Source organism: Brachycentrus maculatus, unplaced genomic scaffold, assembly GCF_059751285.1.
Source record: "Brachycentrus maculatus isolate JH-2025_06_01 unplaced genomic scaffold, ASM5975128v1 h1tg000589l, whole genome shotgun sequence".
NCBI classification, from domain to species: Eukaryota; Metazoa; Arthropoda; class Insecta; order Trichoptera; family Brachycentridae; genus Brachycentrus; species Brachycentrus maculatus.
Window position 1 is genome coordinate 1,231,631 of NW_028281329.1, and position 20,063 is coordinate 1,251,693.

The 20,063-nt window shown below is 30.6% G+C and overlaps 1 protein-coding gene across 1 annotated transcript in view; it reads right to left on the reverse strand.

Moving 5' to 3' along the window:
- Nucleotides 1–20,063, reverse strand: part of LOC148301253 (guanylate cyclase 32E-like) — a 155,013-nt gene that overhangs the window by 5,108 nt on the left and 129,842 nt on the right. The window contains exons 18-21 of the mRNA XM_088273586.1: nucleotides 19,029–19,152; nucleotides 6,463–6,531; nucleotides 4,235–4,397; nucleotides 2,614–2,816 (exon numbers count right to left, since the gene is read on the reverse strand). Coding sequence (XP_088129712.1) covers nucleotides 2,614–2,816; nucleotides 4,235–4,397; nucleotides 6,463–6,531; nucleotides 19,029–19,152 — 559 coding nt within the window. The remainder of the gene's footprint in view (nucleotides 1–2,613; nucleotides 2,817–4,234; nucleotides 4,398–6,462; nucleotides 6,532–19,028; nucleotides 19,153–20,063) is intronic.

The window sequence follows — 20,063 nt, forward strand, 5'->3', positions numbered from 1 at the left end:
CTGTACCTGTGCCGTAATAAGGCCTTTACATTTTTTTTGTAGGCCTTATTAGGGCATGGCACATGGGTAAACAAAACAACAATTGTATGGAATACACCGATATTACAGCTTTTTGACTTATGTGAGGAGATGGCTACACGTATAATTATCCTATAGACAAAACACAGCACACCGTGTACAAATAAAAATAAAAATACTTACTGCTTAAACTGCCAGAATTTTATAAAAACAAGCGTGCGCTCCGCATCATTGTTGTTTTCGACTGTAGGTTCCAACATGCTCGCGGCACGGGCCACTTGCTGTGCTTAGGGGTGTTAGTTAATGTACACGCACACATCTACAAACGTTCATGGCCATTTGAAATCGTGAAGCGGGAAATTTAAAAAATAGGCCTTATTAGGACATAGGCCTTATTTGGGTCACCCACCTTATTTAATTAGGGTTTATTTCCTTTCCTCTGTAACCGTCACAATGACGTTAGTAATTTTAACCATTGGTTTTTGTATTTAAATGGATTTATTTATTCCATTTTTTTTAACCCTTATCCATATTGACGCAGTGTCATCTTGATCGTTGCTTACATGAAGGCAAGGTGATCACTCCTGCGCTTCAGGGACCAGTCCAGGGTAATATTTAATAAATATTAAAGTGTAAAACCACCGATATTTATTTTCACCCCCTCTGGGAATCGAACCCGGGACCTACAGCACAGTAGCTAAACACGCTAATCATTAAACCACGGAGGTGGACGATATATGGAAAATTATAGTATATTCGTGGTGAGTTGGGGTCCCGTGGTAAGTGTCGCGGACCCTTGTCAAGTTTCTCGGTTCGAACCCACTCTACCATAATTTGATACCTATTTGTAATAATGAGCCGCTTAGGCTCACAGAAATAGTATGATATTGAAGTATTTTTGCAAATAATAAAAACACATAGTAAACTAGTAGTGTTAAAACCAATCACATCGAATATATTAAAATAGTGTATCTGAACTGAAGTCCTATTTCACAGTGGAAAAGATTATTGGATATTAGCGTCTATCAATCTGTATTTAGGTGTAGAATCCAGAATACCAACCGTAGTGTTGGCAAATGGTGATACCGCTCGGGAGAGCAGCATTTATTCGAACGTAAGAAACGGATTTATTATGGAGATAGGTAATCCAAGACATTTATCCTAATATTATCAAGGCAATGTGATGTGCGGCGTAGTATTATGAATAGGTAATATTGAGAGAAAGAGCATTAAACTGAAAGATAAAACAATTTACACACACACAAGAGCTGCAGAATAATGTCAATAGGAATAGTATTTATGTATGAAAAGTATTTCAAAATCAGATGACTTTAAAATGGGGTATAAAGTTTCACGTGTAAGTTTTCATTAATTATGTGTAACAACACCTGATGTTGTTACACATAATCAATATCTAATGACGTTACAAAAAGTTAATGGTAAGAAAGTTCACGGGGTACATGGGACTATACCAACTATGTTGTGGCTTGAATGGTCTTATGCAGTGGTCGACAACACTTCGAAAGACTGGTATTTTTTTTTTAATTTTAATTTTCAAAAGTTAAAAATATATTATTTGTTACTTTTAAAAGTTCTTTAAAAACTTTTACAAATAACAAATAATACATTAACTTATGTGTAAATGCTAATTTATTTTATAAAACAAACATGTTTACTTACAAACTTTAAATTGAACTTAAAAAAACATTACTTTCTCAATTTATTTTTGTAATTGTTATTTTCCATGAATTTATAAAAAAATAAACAAAAATCATCAAATTATTTTTTGACATCTCATCAAAGATGAAGAAGAATATGGAAGTCTGGGCATTTACGGGGCTTACGACCGTCATAGGCTGGTTTGAGTGATCACTTTACACACGTGTAACATTCACCAATTCTACCCATTATTGACAACCACACTACTCAAATTCTAAATTCAAATTCATATTTTCTGGCGTTTCTCATGTGTGTGATTATAATCCGGGATTCGGATCTCACATACTAATATAAGAGTTTCTGCTTAATAAAAAGCTTCTTTACATCTCACCAATAGATGTCTCTAGTGAAGTTTTAGTGATTCATGAACAAGGTTTCTAAATTGGTTCATATATATAGAACTTCCAAGAATTTGAGTAGTGTGGTTGTCAATAATGGGTAGAATTGGTGAATGTTACACGTGTGTAAAGTGATCACTCAAACCAGCCTATGACGGTCGTAAGCCCCGTAAATGCCCAGACTTCCATATTCTTCTTCATCTTTGATGAGATGTCAAAAAATAATATGAAAATAACTCCTGTAATTGGAGATAATCCAGATTTTGTGAACAAGTATTTGGACACACTCAAAATGTTGTAAAAATCATCAACATATTTTTTTGGTATAAAGACTCTAAAGGGTCAATTTAAGTTTAGAGAAACAATGGTTGAATACTAAGAAGACGTAGAAGTTCTACTGAATATACAGATAAATAATAAGATAAATTTGTGAGACAGTGGATCGAAACCATAGGTCGTTTTGATGAAAAATGATGTAACGAGTACCTTGATCATGGTGAGTCCCCTCTCGGTGCAGTGGTACGGAAAGTGATGTTACCTTGATCATGGTGAGTCCCCTCTCGGTGCAGTGGTAGCCGCCCAGCTTGCGCAGTAGGCGGCACGTGGCGGCCGACACGTGGATGCGGAGAGGCTCCCCGGCGGACTCCATGCGGCTGGCCGTGTTCACGGTGTCCCCGAACAGGCAGTAGCGCGGCATCTTCAGCCCGACCACGCCGGCCACGCACTGCCCGGAGTGGATGCCTGGACAGAGGAATAGAGCTTATCAGCGAAAAATTGTAGCCGGAGAAGACAGCCGAGACATCTTCGCACAAAAATTAACGGCCCTGAAAATACAATACGTTTAATCACAAACATTATTACTTGAAGAACAATATCTTAATTTCAGCAATTACAAGCAATTACAATTACCAATTGTTATATGCGCTTTTGTTCTGTTATAATGACAATTAAGTACTTTCCTTAAACAATGGACTGGCCTTTATACCCCACATATAAATGATTTTTGGGGATATTATAAACTGTATGTTCATACCATCGCTTTCCTTAACAACTGACGTACAGTTTTCTTAAAATTTCTTATGTGTTAATTAGAAACAATAACTTTATCATAATTTCACCGTTAGGCAGATTTTGAGTATTTCAACACATTGTTTGCGGGAAACGCTTTAAAGCGTCTTTTACACACTGTTGGTAGAAAGCGAAAAACGCTCATCAGCGTTCTAATTGCTTACTTTTGGTAGAACACGAGATGCCAAAAAATATTGTAAAGATCGGGATTAGGTTGGCAGTTACTTGTTATTAGGTTGCTTGTCATTAGTAAACGACCCTAATTATTTTACGAATTAAGGTCGAGGTTGATAAAAAACTGCCCTACAACAATGTGTTAAAATATTTTCCACCCGTTTTTTTTAATGAGAAATAAAAAAAGGGAGACCACTCCTGAGTGAAAACCTAATATTTTAGATTAAATTAGGTGTAATTTTCACACGTAGAATTCTCTTCTGTGAAATTTGTGAAAACGTAGACACGACAAGTAGCAACACGATATATGAAGAATATGGCATGTTTTGAAATGTTTGCACAGCTTAAAAAAATTGAAAAAGATCATTTCTTTAACTGGAAAGTAAAAAAAAGCTTGTTAAAAGTAGATACATACTTATATATAAATGGCAAAAATATAAAAATGGAACTTGTAAAATATACATGTGCCTTATGAGAAACGGTTGACGAATTTCAAAAGCTGTCTTCTGCGCGGAATATAAATGTTGATAAAACTTTTAAACAACTTTCATGCGCCGATAACTTGATAATAATAAAAAAAGTATTCGTTATTTAATCCAAAGTTAAAATATCTTAATTTTTTTTGGTTGTTATAGTTCAATGAAACTCCTTTCACTTCCGCAACTCAAAATCATCCTGACGGAAAGAAGTTACAGTCGAAGGTACAGGAAGGGGTTATAGGAATTGAAAACGTAAAAATGTCCAGAAAGTAATCGAAAAGCTGGAAGAGCAACGTGTATCAGTAAAATACGTGTAATCTATCGTGTGTGTAAAACAAATGTCAACAAAAAAATAATTTCTTTATCATGAATGTCATTATGTTCCACACCGCTGAGGGATTAATTTTCTTTAAAAAAAAGTAGAGGTTATTTTTTTACCTATCCTCAGCTTCAGTCTGGTTCCTGGTCTATGTCTGACTTCGAGCCTCTTCACTCTCTCGAGGAGATGGAGCGCCATGGAAGCTATTTCTCCAGCATGTCTGTCACCATTCCTCAGTGGAAGACCAGAAACCACCATGTAAGCGTCTCCTATTGTCTCGACCTGAAAAAAAGATATTTAGTAAAATAAAATAAAAACAATGCAGTTTTTTTCCATATATGTTTTATTTGACCAGACAACTGGTTTTCATTGTAATAGACGTCATCAGACTAGTGATGTCGGTTACGACGAAACCCGGTCGCCGGTCAATTAAATTCATCTGGAAAAAAATTAATAGTTATTATTTTATTCTATACAATGCATTTCCACTAAGAAATGTCAGTATAAAACTTAAGATATTTAGTAAGCAAATAATACAGGGATAGGCCCCTAAAATGTCCAAAATTTGTATCCATGGAAAATTAACTATTAATATTCTGTTCCACGACGGAACTTATGTGTCACTCAAAAATAACTAATGTCGGAACTCTAAAATATGTGAAAAAGTACAAAAGTAAAAATTAATCGGTAGGTTTTTATTTAAAAATTAAATATGCTAGTTTTATTTCGTTATGAGTCATTTAACGTCACAAGGCTATAACAAAGATTTCAAACCTCAGAAAATCGTAAAAATTTATTCGACATTTTTTATTCAATTGTCATCATGTTCAAACATATAATTTTTTCAGTATTCTTTCTTCTTTTTATATGCTAAATTTCTCTTTTTCAAAAGCAAACAGACTTCTAAGGTTAAAAGATCTATTTTCACAAATATGCATTTCGCGAAAATTAATAAAAAAATAGTGACACAGAGATCGAACATTATATTAATGTCACTAGAAATGGAAGGTATACATTATGATTATGCAATTATATCAATGCTATAGAATTTCTAGTGTGTGTTTCTTAAACGGTTTACTCGTATCTATACTAGACTAATGCAAGCGATGTTGCAATGTCAAAAAGTAAAAGCCAACAAGAATACTGGATAATATTTATGTTTTTATAGAGATGGGATTTCATCAAAGCCAAACCGGATAGACCGCTATTTGCATTTATGAATTTATTCGACCGTCGAAAGAGGCTACAGGAAATGTGAATATAAACAATTTCCCCCTGTAAGGAAATAACCATAGAAAAACTACGGTTTGATATACGTATCACGAGTTTGTTATCCCTACTGCGTTGGGTCGGGATGTCGGGCAGTACAAACACAGCCTAAGCCTAAGGGATAGGGGTTGGTTCTAGCATAACAAACCTTGATGTTTGTTATAAATCTGAGAGATCAGATAAAAAATACTTGACACGATCAGATCAACAGAACCTCAAATCTGGTGGCGTCAATCAGAATCTATGTTATCAGAGGGCATGTATGACTAGATGTATGGATGTACAGGAAGCGAGGAGTGTATATCAGGGCAAAAGAATATGGCGTTCCAACCTCTCTGCCTATCCTGCGGGAACGGCGTGATAGTAGTGTTAGTAGTAGTAGTAGTAGTAGTAGTAGTAGGACTAGTAGTAGTAGGAGTAGTAGTAGTAGTAGGAGTAGTAGTAGTAGTAGTAGTAGTGAAATACTCATCTCAAAAACGTCTAATTTTACAGCTATGTAAACAATTTTATCTTTATATGTACTTTGTTCCTTTACAGGAATATTATTACGAAATTATCTTTGTACGTTAAAAAAAAACAAGAACATATATTTTAATTCACTATATATCCTAGGAATTAGGTAGTTCTTGAGATGTTTATCCCCCTTTGAAAGCTTAACGATGATGTTTTTTTCTTGTTTGTTTTTATTTCAACAGGGCATGTAAATATTATTCTGGCAATGTTCAAAACGTGTCGGTGGTTAACGGATTTATTTTGAAAACAATCAAACTTTAATCAATATTCCGATGAATAGAAAAAAAAAGAATGTGTTTCCGCGATGATCAGAAATAAATAAATCGAAAGAAAATATTTAAGTTATCGATTGAAACTCAAAATAGTACAACGGTAAGTGGTACATTTATCACCAATTCACATCCAGCGTAGATAATATCAAAAGCAAATCTATGCATGTACGAGTATGTGAGGATGTTATTGCGTTTTGATGAAACGCTCTTTTGTTATCCTTGTTGGGGTTGAAATAATATGAGAAAGGGGAGTAATAATACGGTTTAATAATTCTAACAAAATATTATCTTACCTTGTACACGTCGTAGTGGGAAATGATGGAATCGCAGCACGTATACAGGTCGTTTAGGAGTTCCACAACCTGTGAAAAATGTTGTTTAAAAATTAGTATTTTGAATTTTGTAAAAGTGGAATACTATGTAAAAAAATAACATATTATGATATTTATTACACAAATTAAATTATATTTTATTATATTCTCAATATTGTTAATATTTAAAGCATTTACTTTGTGGTTAGTCATTTTTACTTATTTTTTTTTTTTACAAAAATGTTAATAATATTAGTATATAACCACTCACCGTGATTTTTACGTCTACCGGTTTCGAGACGTACCCGTCTCTTCGTCAGGACAATCACTAACACAGCATGCAAACAATACTACCCTTCACCACCATAGCACCATTTGAGTGTGTAAATGGTGCTATGGTGGTGAAGGGTAGTATTGTTTGCATGCTGTGTTAGTGATTGTCCTGACGAAGAGACGGGTACTTCTCGAAACCGGTAGACGTAAAAATCTCGGTGAGTGGTTATAAACTAATTTTTTTAACATTTCTGTAAAATAATAAATAAGTATATTTTATTAATTCGTATTTTTTCTGTAATTAATATTCAATAAAATAATAACTTCTATCGCAATGAGTCTCCGTAGTGTAATCGTCACATTTTTCTGTCCTGACATACACTCCTGGTTTACACATCCGTACATCTAGTCATAAATGCCCTCCGATTATGTTGACTTTTGACACCACCAGGTTATTTCAGTTTTATTCAGGATTTTAGGTTCTTATTGATCTGGTCGTGCGTTCTCGTTCTGTTCATATTCTCCAAATATATTTTATTAGTTATTTTCTCGTTACCCATTCTCTCCAAAAGTCCATACCACCACTGTCTTCGTTCACCATACATTAAAAATAATAAAAAAGGTTTTAAGATATTTTTCGACGAGTTTTGTTAATTTAAAAATAAATACTCATAACCCAATTCATACAAAAAAGACATAAACTCAATTTATTTTAAATTTTAAATAATGATTTTCGAGCAGTAGATACGAATATTATATAAATATAATATTTCATTAAGTCATAAATTTTAACGAAACATACGGAAATACAAACATACAAAAATACGGCAATCATGAAATAATTTTACATTTCATTTCTGGATATTGTTTATTGGAAAGATTTATAGCGTCAACCGCACAGTTAACTTTCACCGTATGTCAGTTTTTTAATACAAATTCACCTAAAATTATCCTCGGTTAAAGACTAACGAGAAATTCAACCAAAAGAGGGATTTAACAAAGCATTTAACCACACCTTAATTTCAGATTCATTTGATGTAAATTATTTTTGGTGAACCTGCTTTGAAAATAAATTAAACCATTCATCTAATCAAAAACACATGCTTCCTGTAAAGAAAATGGAAGTTGTTATTTTATAAATGTCACGTTTTATTTGAGAGGGAATATTTCTTGACGGGAAATAAATCATTTATTTAAAAAAAATAAACAATTTATTAAAAAATAAAAATTAAATAATTTTTTATATCTCAGCATAGTTGAAGAAGAATATGGAAGTCATAAACCGTAAGCCCTGAGCATTTGTAGGGCTTACGGCTTACGACGAAAAAAGGGAGGAAAATGGAGCCGCCGTATTATTGCGTCTTCTTCTCGGTCTTCTCGGGCTGAAGCTTGGCCAAGGTGTTGTGCAGGACGCTTCCCTGAGCGATGGTAACGCCGAAGAGCAGCTTGTTGGTTACGGCGCGAATTCTCCGTATTTTTACCAAAGGACTCATTTCACTATTACGTATATAGGTGGTTTAAGCTGAGATTTTTTTTGTATACATTTATTTAAATCATTTTATTTTTGCAGAGACCCACCAAGGCACCTTGTGTGTCTTGTCGGTGGAGTTCTTTTTTAATACATTTTTATTGTTTTTAACGATTTCAACCTAATATAGACATAAAAAGAGAAAAAAATTAAGAATCTAAATATTTTACAATTTTCATAAAATTAACTCTTGATCATTTACCCATTCCATTATTTTGCCTTTGTTCCATATTTTATTTTGACCTCTAACATCCGTCGGCAACAAATTAAAAATGTTCGGAACGATATATTGCAGTGTTCGACTCCCATATTTATTGTTAATTCTAGGGACTGTCAAACCTTTGTTGTGTGTAAATCGTGTATCATGGTTGTGTACTAAAGAATTTCGATATTTTTGTCCAGTTTGTTGTTCAAATGATGAAACATCGATCGTTTTTATATGAAATGAGCGGAAATCTGACTAACCTAAGGCGTAAACCTGGTATTTGGCATATATACTTGTGTAACGTTTAACATTCTACCCAATACTGTAGAAATACCAATACATTGTTGTATTTCATCTCCTCAGCTGCCATTAGCACTGATGAGAGAACCAGGATATAACATATAAACTCATCGACTCTTTATAAACGATACAAAGAATTTGTTCATGTTACTTAATCCGCTCGATACCAGAGATTCAGTTTAACTCATGTTTATTGAGAGTCTTAGATTTAAAATCGAAGCTTCTCTCTAGCATATTAAATTTTTAATCTCCGCTTCTAATGCTGCAATAAAGGTGGTGTCATCAGCATACCTCAAGCTTGATATTACATTCCTATTATGATTAAACATTATACATTAGATATACGATAAAAGAATGTGAATTTTCGAGCGTCTGTATGATTTCGAAGACGTAATTTAATCATGATACTCTATTTTGAAATGGGAGAAGAAGATCCATAAAAAGCACATTTTTGCAATGAAAAAAAAAGACAAATATTAAGACATTGCCAGTTTGTAAAACGAACAAATATCTTTGAAAATAATAAACTTCAGTAAACACATATTAAAATATTATTTTATTATTATTATTTGTTGCTATTTATTTTGGTTAGATGTTTTATTAACAAATTGGTTCATACGTTAATACAAACGTAAATATGTAAGAAATAAAATAGGAGATGAATCTCAATCGTTAATATTCTGCAAATATAAAGTAAAAATTTATTGAATATTAAAAACCAGGCTAAAGAATATGAATGTGGTTAAATTAAGGAAAAAAAGGGTAGACCCGAACAGTCAAGGAAAACCCTAATTTTAATAAGACATTTGACATTTTTAATTACAGATTCATGGATGTAAGGATATAATAATATAAGTTGCATCTTATCTTTAAAAAAAAACATAAACATGTTTATTTAAATTAATAAAATATAGTATAAATGTAGTCTTTTTTCGAAATATAGGAGTTTAATAAAGTATAACATCGTTATTTGAAAAAACATTTTTTTTTCAATTCAAACCCTTATCCGCACCCCAATGGTGCATAGGGCACTGCATTATATAAACCCAGTGTTATCTTGATCGTTAACACACAAAGGAAAGGTGATCAGCCTTCCGCTTCACGTACCAGTCCAGGGTAGTACTGAATAAATATTAGAGTGAAAAAATCACTAAAATTTATTTGACCCCCCCCTGGGAATCGAACCCGGGACCTCCAGAACGGTAGCCGAGCGTGCTGACTATTACACTACGGAGGCGGACTAAAAAGGCGGAAAAAAAACAAATTAAATGTAATAAATTTTATTAAGGAATAAGTACTTACAATAAAACAAGATGTTACATACACATTAAAATTCAAAAGAAGAACCTTGAAATTGAGACTTTGAATATTTACCATTTATTTATTTTGATAAATATCAAAACAGTACAGAAATTGATATCGCACTCAAAGGAAATTTGGCTACCAAAGTTTAGTTTCAGAGACCCACATATGAAAAATATAGATTTTGAGCAAACAAGACCTCACAAAAGCAGTGCGAATCAAGATATTCGTTTTTCCGCTGCTACTCGCCCTCTGGGACTTCCCCTATCGCCTTATTATCTGAACAGAAAACGGAAACCGAAATCTCGTATCTAGACGACGTTTCATCTCTGATTTTTCGTTCAACACGTGTTTTGCAATATCAAACACGAATGATACCCCCCGTAATAAATGCAATGAAAAAGTAGGTTCTGTATAACCCTATTCCGAGGGCATTTATCCGAGGGGACTGCTACAAAGCATCGCATTTGAAGATGAATAGAAAAATATTGAGCTCGAAAAATATTGCGCAAAAACATTCTGTGAAATCAAATGTCTTTATATTTGGGCACTTACAGTGGCGTGCGTTTCATGTAAGCAAATACGAGTAAGTAATACTTACTCTACTTTTGTAGAAAAAAAACTACGATTGTTAAGAAAATGTTAGTTTAACAGAAAAAAGTCAGGGACAAAACGAACATTATTAGAATTTGGAGACTTGGAAGTAGGGTAGTCGTTCGTGACACGTTTAAAAAAATGTTTCGTCGCTGTTTTTTCTTCTGTGTACTCTGATTAAAAATTCTGTACACGCTACCCATGTTATGTAACCTATATACCTGCCGTCTTTTGTGTGCAAAAAGTACGTGAACAATCGTCGATGAAAACAAAATAAAATTGATATCGTTCAAATTGTTCTATTGTTCTCGCACTTTTTGTACATTCGGATACTATTTTCAATGTGCTGAACGTTGTAGTATCTATTGAAAATCCGATAAACCTAAGCTGTTTATTTATTGTAAACATAAAGGTTCAAGTGAACAAAACAGTTGATTAATATTATTGAGTTAACCAAAAATAAATTATGATGAATAAAAATGAAATTCTCTGCGTTTGTGGGTAAAAGACGATTGGGTCTGTGTCCATAGACACGGCTGACTTAGAAAACAACCCCGCACTATAAACGCTCCTACGTGTGGCTGAAAGATATTTAAATTATTGAAAACTTTGTCAAGTTTGGACATTATTTCAGATTGACTGACCACTAAAGGTAAGGGTCGAAACTAATATTGAAATGATATTAAATTTCATTGGCAATCGCTATTTTCGCTTGATCTTTACACTAAGTTCAATTTTCATTTGCAACTTCATTAAAACAATCGCAAAAAGTGCCATGAGCTTTGAAAGTTACAGTACATCCATTCGGTCGTAAAACAATATGTTGCGACTGCAAAAAAATGTGCCGGATGTCTTGCAGTATATTCGGCTATCCGGCTTGTAAGTCAGTCGGATATCCGGCATCCGATGTCCGACTAAATTACTATCCGTTTCATCACTAATTTTTACTATGCCGTTTAAGTTTGTTACAAAATATTCAAAATAATTCTGAAATAAACAGTTCTGAGAAACTGAAAAAGTTTAATTACAAATAAACTACTTAAGACGGAGTAATTAAAGATTATCGAGTTCGAAAATTCATGGAAACAGCTTATTCAAAGTTGGTTCAAAAACTTGTCTAACTTCAGTTTTGTTATCCAAGTGTTTCGGTTAGGAACTAATAGCATCAAGCTTAGTTACATCAAAAGTACGTTATTATTATACCCACTTAATACAGGTAATTGCTTTTAATCTGGTTCACTGTACAAAATATTCAAATGTTAATAAACTAATTAATAATTATTTATGATTTGCCTTCAGAATTACTTCTGAATGATAACTTTCATTTCAAAAATCACCCTGCTTACTCCACTCGGCTTTTACATAATTAATGAGGCCCAGGTACGGTCAATAAAACATTTTTAATGTGATTACATGATTGACGGTTTTAATGGAAATCATAATCACCAATTCGACGCTTCAATAAATTGTGAGTGCTCATGCAATCTTTGAATAGTAATTTTCTGTTTTTTTTAAACAAAAAAGGGTTCCGAAACTCACATCATGTCAAGCTTTTTACTAAAAAAATATATTTAAATATCATGTAATTATTATTGAAAAATTAATTTTGACGAATTATATACATATATTGTAGATGATATGAAATGCATGAACATTGTTTCGTGTGACTGATTTTGGAAATAAAAAAAAACATCTGTGAAAAAAGGTGCCGAAACGCCGTTCCAACGCGTTATTGTGTCGGGCTGTGGTGCCATGGTTACAGTCGCGGACTCTTATGTCAGAGTTTCTTGGTTCGAACCCACTATAAAACAATTTGATAACTATTTCTAATAATGAGTCGCTTAGGCTCACAGAAATAGTATGAAATTGAAATATTTGTATAAATAATAAAAAACACAAATATTTATCTTTTTCTACATACTTGAAAAAAAGCCCTCATAATTTCTATAATTAAGAAAATTGTCAAACGTATTTAGAAAAACATATATATGAATATTCAGTTTTTTAAAAACAAGTTTTTAATTTTCTTATAAGCTGTGATATGACTATATTCGGGCGTAAATATTTAAAGTCGTATATAAATTTTCACATTTGAAAAAAAAAAAAACTGCGTAAGTTTAAAATAGTAATGGAAATTTTATAGTTTATACCTTCAATTTTATATGTATGGTAAAGAATTCCTCCTAAGAGCATTTCAGCCTCTCAGCTATAAGGCTATAAGGCTATAAGGCTATAAGCTATAAGGTCGGTATCAATTATGAAAAAAAATAATACATCAAAAAATAATTTTGATAAGAGCTTGTTTTCAAAAATGTTGTTTATCATGAATTATTGAGTTAACGGTGTATATTTTCACTGAAACTAAAATGAATACATAAAACAGAATTTTTTGTGATACGGAATACAAACCCATTGATTTTTTTTTTCATTTTTCAAAGTAAAATATGAAACGTTTGCGAGTATATTTGATAAAATGTTCATTATATCAATAGTTTACGATAATAATATGATGAAAGATACAGAGATCCAATAGAATAAAATTATAATAAAATATTTACTGAATAGCGGAGGTGCGCTCGTTTTTATCTTCGAAAATAAACCATACAATATAAACTGATATAAGTACATTTTATAACTCAACCGCTTCATACCAGAATTTATTTCATTTTATAAATAATTAAATAGTTTCATGAAACTATATTTAAAAGTGGTTCTACGTACTCGAACATACAAAAAAATTAAATAATATCTGATAAAAAAATAATTTGACTATGTTTGAAGAAAATTGTACATGAATATTGAATTTTTTTTATTATAATAAATATTTTGTTTTTATTATTCAAATACTTATCGTTTTATTATTTATATATCCTCAGTGGTTATTCATAATTTATATATATACATATGTCCATGTATTGTAGTCGTATTATGTATTAAAAGTTATCATTGTATCAAACGGTAAAAATAAAATAATTTTACAAAAAGCAATGAAAGAATGTATTAATCGTCTCCAAAATATATTGATTGCAGCGTTTGACTACCATGCTGAAGATCCCGTGTTCACAAGTAGGGCGGTTCAAAGTAAAAATTGACGGTTTTTTTTAATGTAATATTTCCCTTTACTGGTTGGTATCTGAAGCATATGACTGATCGCCTTACCTTCATATGATTGACGATCGAGATAATATATCATTGTTAGCAATAATCCTTCATTACTTCACGTGTCCAGCATTTGAGAACAATATTTTAGGCACATTCAAAATATTGTGATTTATTTGAAATCAATTTCTAATATGCTTAAAGTAAAATGAAAATATGTAAATATTTAAAACGATTCTGTTAAATATCTTCTTGTTAATACTGGTTTAGAAAATAAATCTTTTATACAATTATGTTCAACATTTTGTTATTTATACTGGGTAAGACTTCAAACAATGGAGACCAAATTAAAAATTCAAAAGAAATCATATTTCACAGCTCTCACTAATAGCATTAAATTATAAGGCTACCTTCTATAACATGTAAAATGTATAAAAAGATGTGTAATGAAATAATTTGGCAAACAAATATAATAAATGAACATACTTAAGAATGATTGTGAAATATACTTTAAAAAAAATATCCTTGCATTTTCACAATGTTTTGTAACCATTATGGTTACCATTACATATGTTAACCATTCATGGTTACAATGTTTTGTAAGTAATCCCGCCCCTAAATTGCGCCTGCTCGCGTTTTAATACTATAATAATTCAATTCAAATAAAAAATAAATTAATGAAAGCAATTAAATTAAAGTTTGTAAATAATTGGATTAAATTATTCACAAACTTTATAATCTTCGTACTATACATATAATATGTCCCCTTCATTTAATATCTCCATACATAATAAAAGTTACTCAAGGTACTAACATTTCGTGAGACGAATTTTGAACGATAACTTTATTGTTGAAAATAAGTGCTGGGCGTTGTATAAGGTGTACATTAATATTTATCATTGTGAAAATGTTTTGGAAAAAGATTGATGTCTTAAAATACTTTCAGTATGGCGGAGTTTTTGCACAATATAGGAATACATCAAGCTATGATTACAATATTTAAAATAATGAACAACTAATGTCAAAAATATATGTATACACATTATAAAGGCCGAAAATCTTTTGGTAGAAAGAAATTTTAACGGTATCTATCTCTCATGAGTAAGTGCTGGTATTATCCATTTATTCATAGCTTTTTTCAAATGAGTTTCTCCCAGACAGATATGCATCTGCTACGATAAATTAGAGATGGGAATACATAAATATTTTTTAAAATCATCTACATAAAATAAAATAAATTCCATTGATTTTGTATGGTGTTTTGCAAATGATTTTAATCCAATGTAAACCAACTACGTAATACTTACGCTTTAAAGCTTTCAATACAAGTCCTCAAAAGAAATGTTTCATAAGTTGTCAAAAGGAAAATGAATCAAATACAGCATAAATTTGTCTTAGAAATGTTAAGCACAGCTGAAGAAAGAGGAGAAAAAATAAATCATGAATTATTTGAAATAAATTTTAACTTCAACAAGGGAGTTATGAGAACAACAGGAAGAAAAAGTAGTGAAATATGGCCTGTAATTTGATAATTTTGAAGTAGTAGGTAAAGTTAGTTTTTTTTATCACTGAGCTTTAAGAGAAGTAGACGAAGAAGAGTGCGTAGATAGAGTTTTTAGATATTGTACATTGTTAAAATATAATAAAAGAGCTAATTTTTTTCTCAAAATGTAAATGTAGTATTTTTATCGTTTTCATCTTTTGAAGTTAAATAAACTAAAATATTTAATAAAAAGTGAAATAATTGAAAATTCCATTCGGCCCAAGTTTCGTTCAAATACACAGCCGTGTAAAAGTACTCGTCGAACAAGTTTTCAACAACGTTTATTTTTATGATGAGAGGTTTTGAAGGGGAATGTTCTCCTTTTCTTGTCATCAGGTTAATGTCCTATGAGACGTAATTAAGTCTAAGTGCTAGCTTTGGGGTGTCAATCAAAACTGATTGTGTAATTGAGTTTGATTCCATTAACTTAAGTGTTTGTTTGTTATTATGCTAATGTTACTCACACCAATATTCAAAGGTATGAATGATGCTTTATTTCTCGCCGAGAGTACTTATCTACCACTGCCAAAGGTGAACGGCAGAGGCCTTCATTTTCAAAGTTTTGGAAAAAAAAATGTTCTTGCTGCAATTTTCGTTTTCTTTGTCAAATTTTAGAATAAAGGATGTCATATAATATATAAAAAAAAGAAGGTACACGTGGTCAATAATTTAGAAAGTATTTTGTCAGTTGAGATTGACTATTTTATGAAGGGATATGTCACAAACATCGAAGATATTTCTTTAAATGCTATGAGTTTGATATTTAAATAATAGTCGGAACTATAGAATATTTGTCATTTTAAGGCGTGAGGGTTGAGTGACATCAATAAATAAAAATATCACATTTTAAATTTATATTTTACTTGGTAAATACCACTTTTATTATAATCCATTGTGACACCTGTTTCGATGGATTTAGCATCATTTTCAAACATACGGTATTTGAAAATGATGCGGAACGCATCAAAATTCGTATCAACATAGATTTAAAAAAATAGTGCTATTTTTTACCAAGTAAAACTTACAAAATTTCTTATTAATTTCAATTATTGATGTTTTTTTAAAAATGGATCTTTAAAAATGGAAAATGGCAATGACCTCCCTGTAACTATATCTCGCCACCCCCTCTGCTCCCCGATGATCCCACCTGAATCCAGCCGGCTTCACAAATTTGTATCATATTTTACCTCTAAATTATTTTGCGGAAGGCTTTTTATATTTTCTATTGTAAAATATCAATCTCTTAATAAAGCGTAAATTTAATACAAATATAGGAGCAAAAATTCAGTGAAATTCTGTAATCTGTATTATTTTATTTTTGGTTATTTAAAAAAAATAATATTAAAAATAATTCCTAATTGGAGATAATCCATATTTGTGAACAAGTATTTAGACACACTAAAAATGTTGCAAGAAAGTTGACTAGTCAAATTATAAGCTAAAATAATATAATGAAAAGGATATTTTATAGAGTTTCTTATGTATGTGATTATAATCCAGGATTCGGACTTCACATACAAACGAAAGAATTTCTGCTCAATAAAAAGATCCTTTTATCTCACTTTAGATGTGTCTTGTGAAATTTTAGTGATTTAAGCACTATGTTTCGAATTTGAACAATATATATAAATATATATACATTTATATATATTTATATATATTGTTCAAATTCGTATCAAATATATATATATATATATATATATATATATATATATATATATATATATATATATATATATATATATATATATATATATATATATATATATATATATATATATATATATATATATATATATATATATAGAAGTTTCAAGAATATGAGTATGGTGGAATTGGTCTTCAATGCTACATGTGTGTAAAGTGATCACTTAAACCAGCCTATGACGGTCGTAAGCTCCGTAAATGACCAGTCGACCTTCCATATTCTTCTTCATCTATGTTGAGTCAATTTTTTAAATAAAAACTAACTCCTAATTGGAGATAATCCAGATTTGTGAACAAGTATTTAGACACACTCAAAATGTTGTAAATAGTGTCTTAGTGCAGAGTAATTATGTATCAAGATAATATATAATCTAAGCTTTCTGCAAAATGTATATAATTTCGGGGATGTATGAAATTTCATACACTACGCAGCTTATATCCCTTGAGAATAACGTATTCGAGGAATATTTTGTATCCACTTACATATAACGGTGTTTAAAGCAAGCTGTTCAGAATAATTCAATAAAATTGAACAATGACTTATTGATACCAAAGTAATATTGACAAGATAAGCCATATATAAAGAAAATGTATTATTTTTTGACATCTCATCAAAGATGAAGAAGAATATGGAAGTATGGGCATTTACGGGGCTGGCGACCGTCATAGGCTGGTTTAAGTGATCACTTTACACACGTGTAACATTCACCAATTCTACCCATTATTGACAACCACAACACTTAAATTCTTGGAAGTTCTATATATATGAACCAATTTAGAAACCTAAATGCCCAGACTTCCATATTCTTCTTCATCTTTGATGAGATGTCAAAAAATAATATGAAAATAACTCCTGCAATTGGAGATAATCCAGATTTTGTGAACAAGTATTTGGACACACTCAAAATGTTGTAAAGAAAATGTGCTAAAACCGTATGTGTTTGTGAATATAAACTGGATTAATATTCCTAAATCATTTAAATATGTATTCTTGGAATTCATAAAAAAATTCTGATCTATTTTACGTAAGAAAAACTAGGGACTAACTTAATATCAAACATTATTTATTACATCATTAACGCATACTTTTTAATTAAAATAGATTATTGATGAAAACAAATTACCAAAAAAATACTTGTTTGAAAACGTATTTGTCACGGAATATGAATTTTATAATACACATTCGTGAAAGGTGAGTAAATAGATCAATTAAAAAATATTATCACTTAACATTAATATAATTCTTCCAAATGAGTTGTATAATATTTTTACATTAGCAAGTGTGTGTGTATGCAACCTTGATTTTCTTAGCCTTTGTTACTACACTGTTTTTCCTCAATTTTCTCTATTTCTTTTCACAAATAACGTCCTTCACCCTGCACTCCTTAACTTTCATCATCTGTATACCATCAAATATATTCTAATCCTTCAAGAACCAATATAAACTTGCCTTTGAATACATAATGATCAAGATATCATCATATCAATTTACCATTTTGGTGCGGATTGGGTTAAAAAAGAAGAAGATAATAAATAGGTCGACACAGGTTATTTGGCACATGCGTCTTAAACAACAGTAATTTACTATAATATGTGATGATATAAATTACATAAGGGTAGAATTTATTTTTTGTATAAAATATTCGTTACAATATGAAACTTTATAACTTTGAAAATTCGTTTATTTATAATTCATCAAACACATAATTATAAACGACAAAAAAGTACCCTCATTGAGTTTTCTCGTCCCGAGGGTAATGAACCTTTAGAAAATTATTAATAGTTTTTCGAGAACATATTCCTTACTGGAGAATTGTAATATTGAAACTTATACTTTCATTATGTCAATGTACAAATGGATATGTGTATACCGATTTGTACATTGTCATTTTTTTATTGTTATTCAGATTTAAAGGTTTATTTTGTACAATATTTTTTAAATGTTGAAATGTCGTAGTATCACGTATACGTTTTTTTTTAATCAATGTAATACAGACCTGCATGGGAGTGCTGTCAGCAGACATCTCCGTGAAGCCGACTATATCGCTGAAATAAATTGTGACGCAGTTGAAACTTTCTGCCTGGACAGGATCTCCACGCTTCAGAGCTTCGGCTACACTCCTGAAAAAAAAGGAAATGTAAGTTTTGGTCTCGACTTTTGTGATTTTGACCTCAAAAAGTTCAAGAAATGTGAATGAAAGTAAAACAACGCCTTTATATATATATATATATATATATATATATATATATATATATATATATATATATATATATATATATATATATATATATATATATATATATATATATATATATATATATATATATATATTCATATATATATATATATATATATATATATATATATACATATATATATATATATATATATATATATATATATATATATATATATATATATATATATATATATCTATTTCACAATAATTTTGAAAATTAATGAAAAAAATATGGGGAAAATTAATGTTTATTATTGAATTCTCTAATACAAAAAAGGACCAAAAAATATTAATTTGGTAAAAAATGCTCATAAATAATATTAACAGCGTAAAAATACATTTTATAAATTCATAAATATATAAAAAATCAAATTTATAATACCCAGAAAAAATACGAAAAGAGGGCAAAATATTTGACTTGTAAATTTTCAGTTTGGACTGTTTACGAAATTTGATCAGTGAACTAAATAATAGGGATAAAATAATATTCCTGGAAATGACGGTTGAAAATAAAATTTGCAAAATCATTCCGATTTACATAAAGCAATGAATAAATTACTCAAATCGCTGGGCCGAATGTTTATACCAACAAGTTTTGACTTTAATGTGAACTAATTTTAATTATATTCCAGAACAGAATTATATGGCTGAATTGATCTAAATTATTTGATTGGCAGATTTTATGAATCGAACTGACATCTCATTTCTTATTCTCAATAGAGTTATAATAACATTTCTTAAACACAATATTACTTGTATATTTTGTACAGTTACTAAACAAACTACCGAATC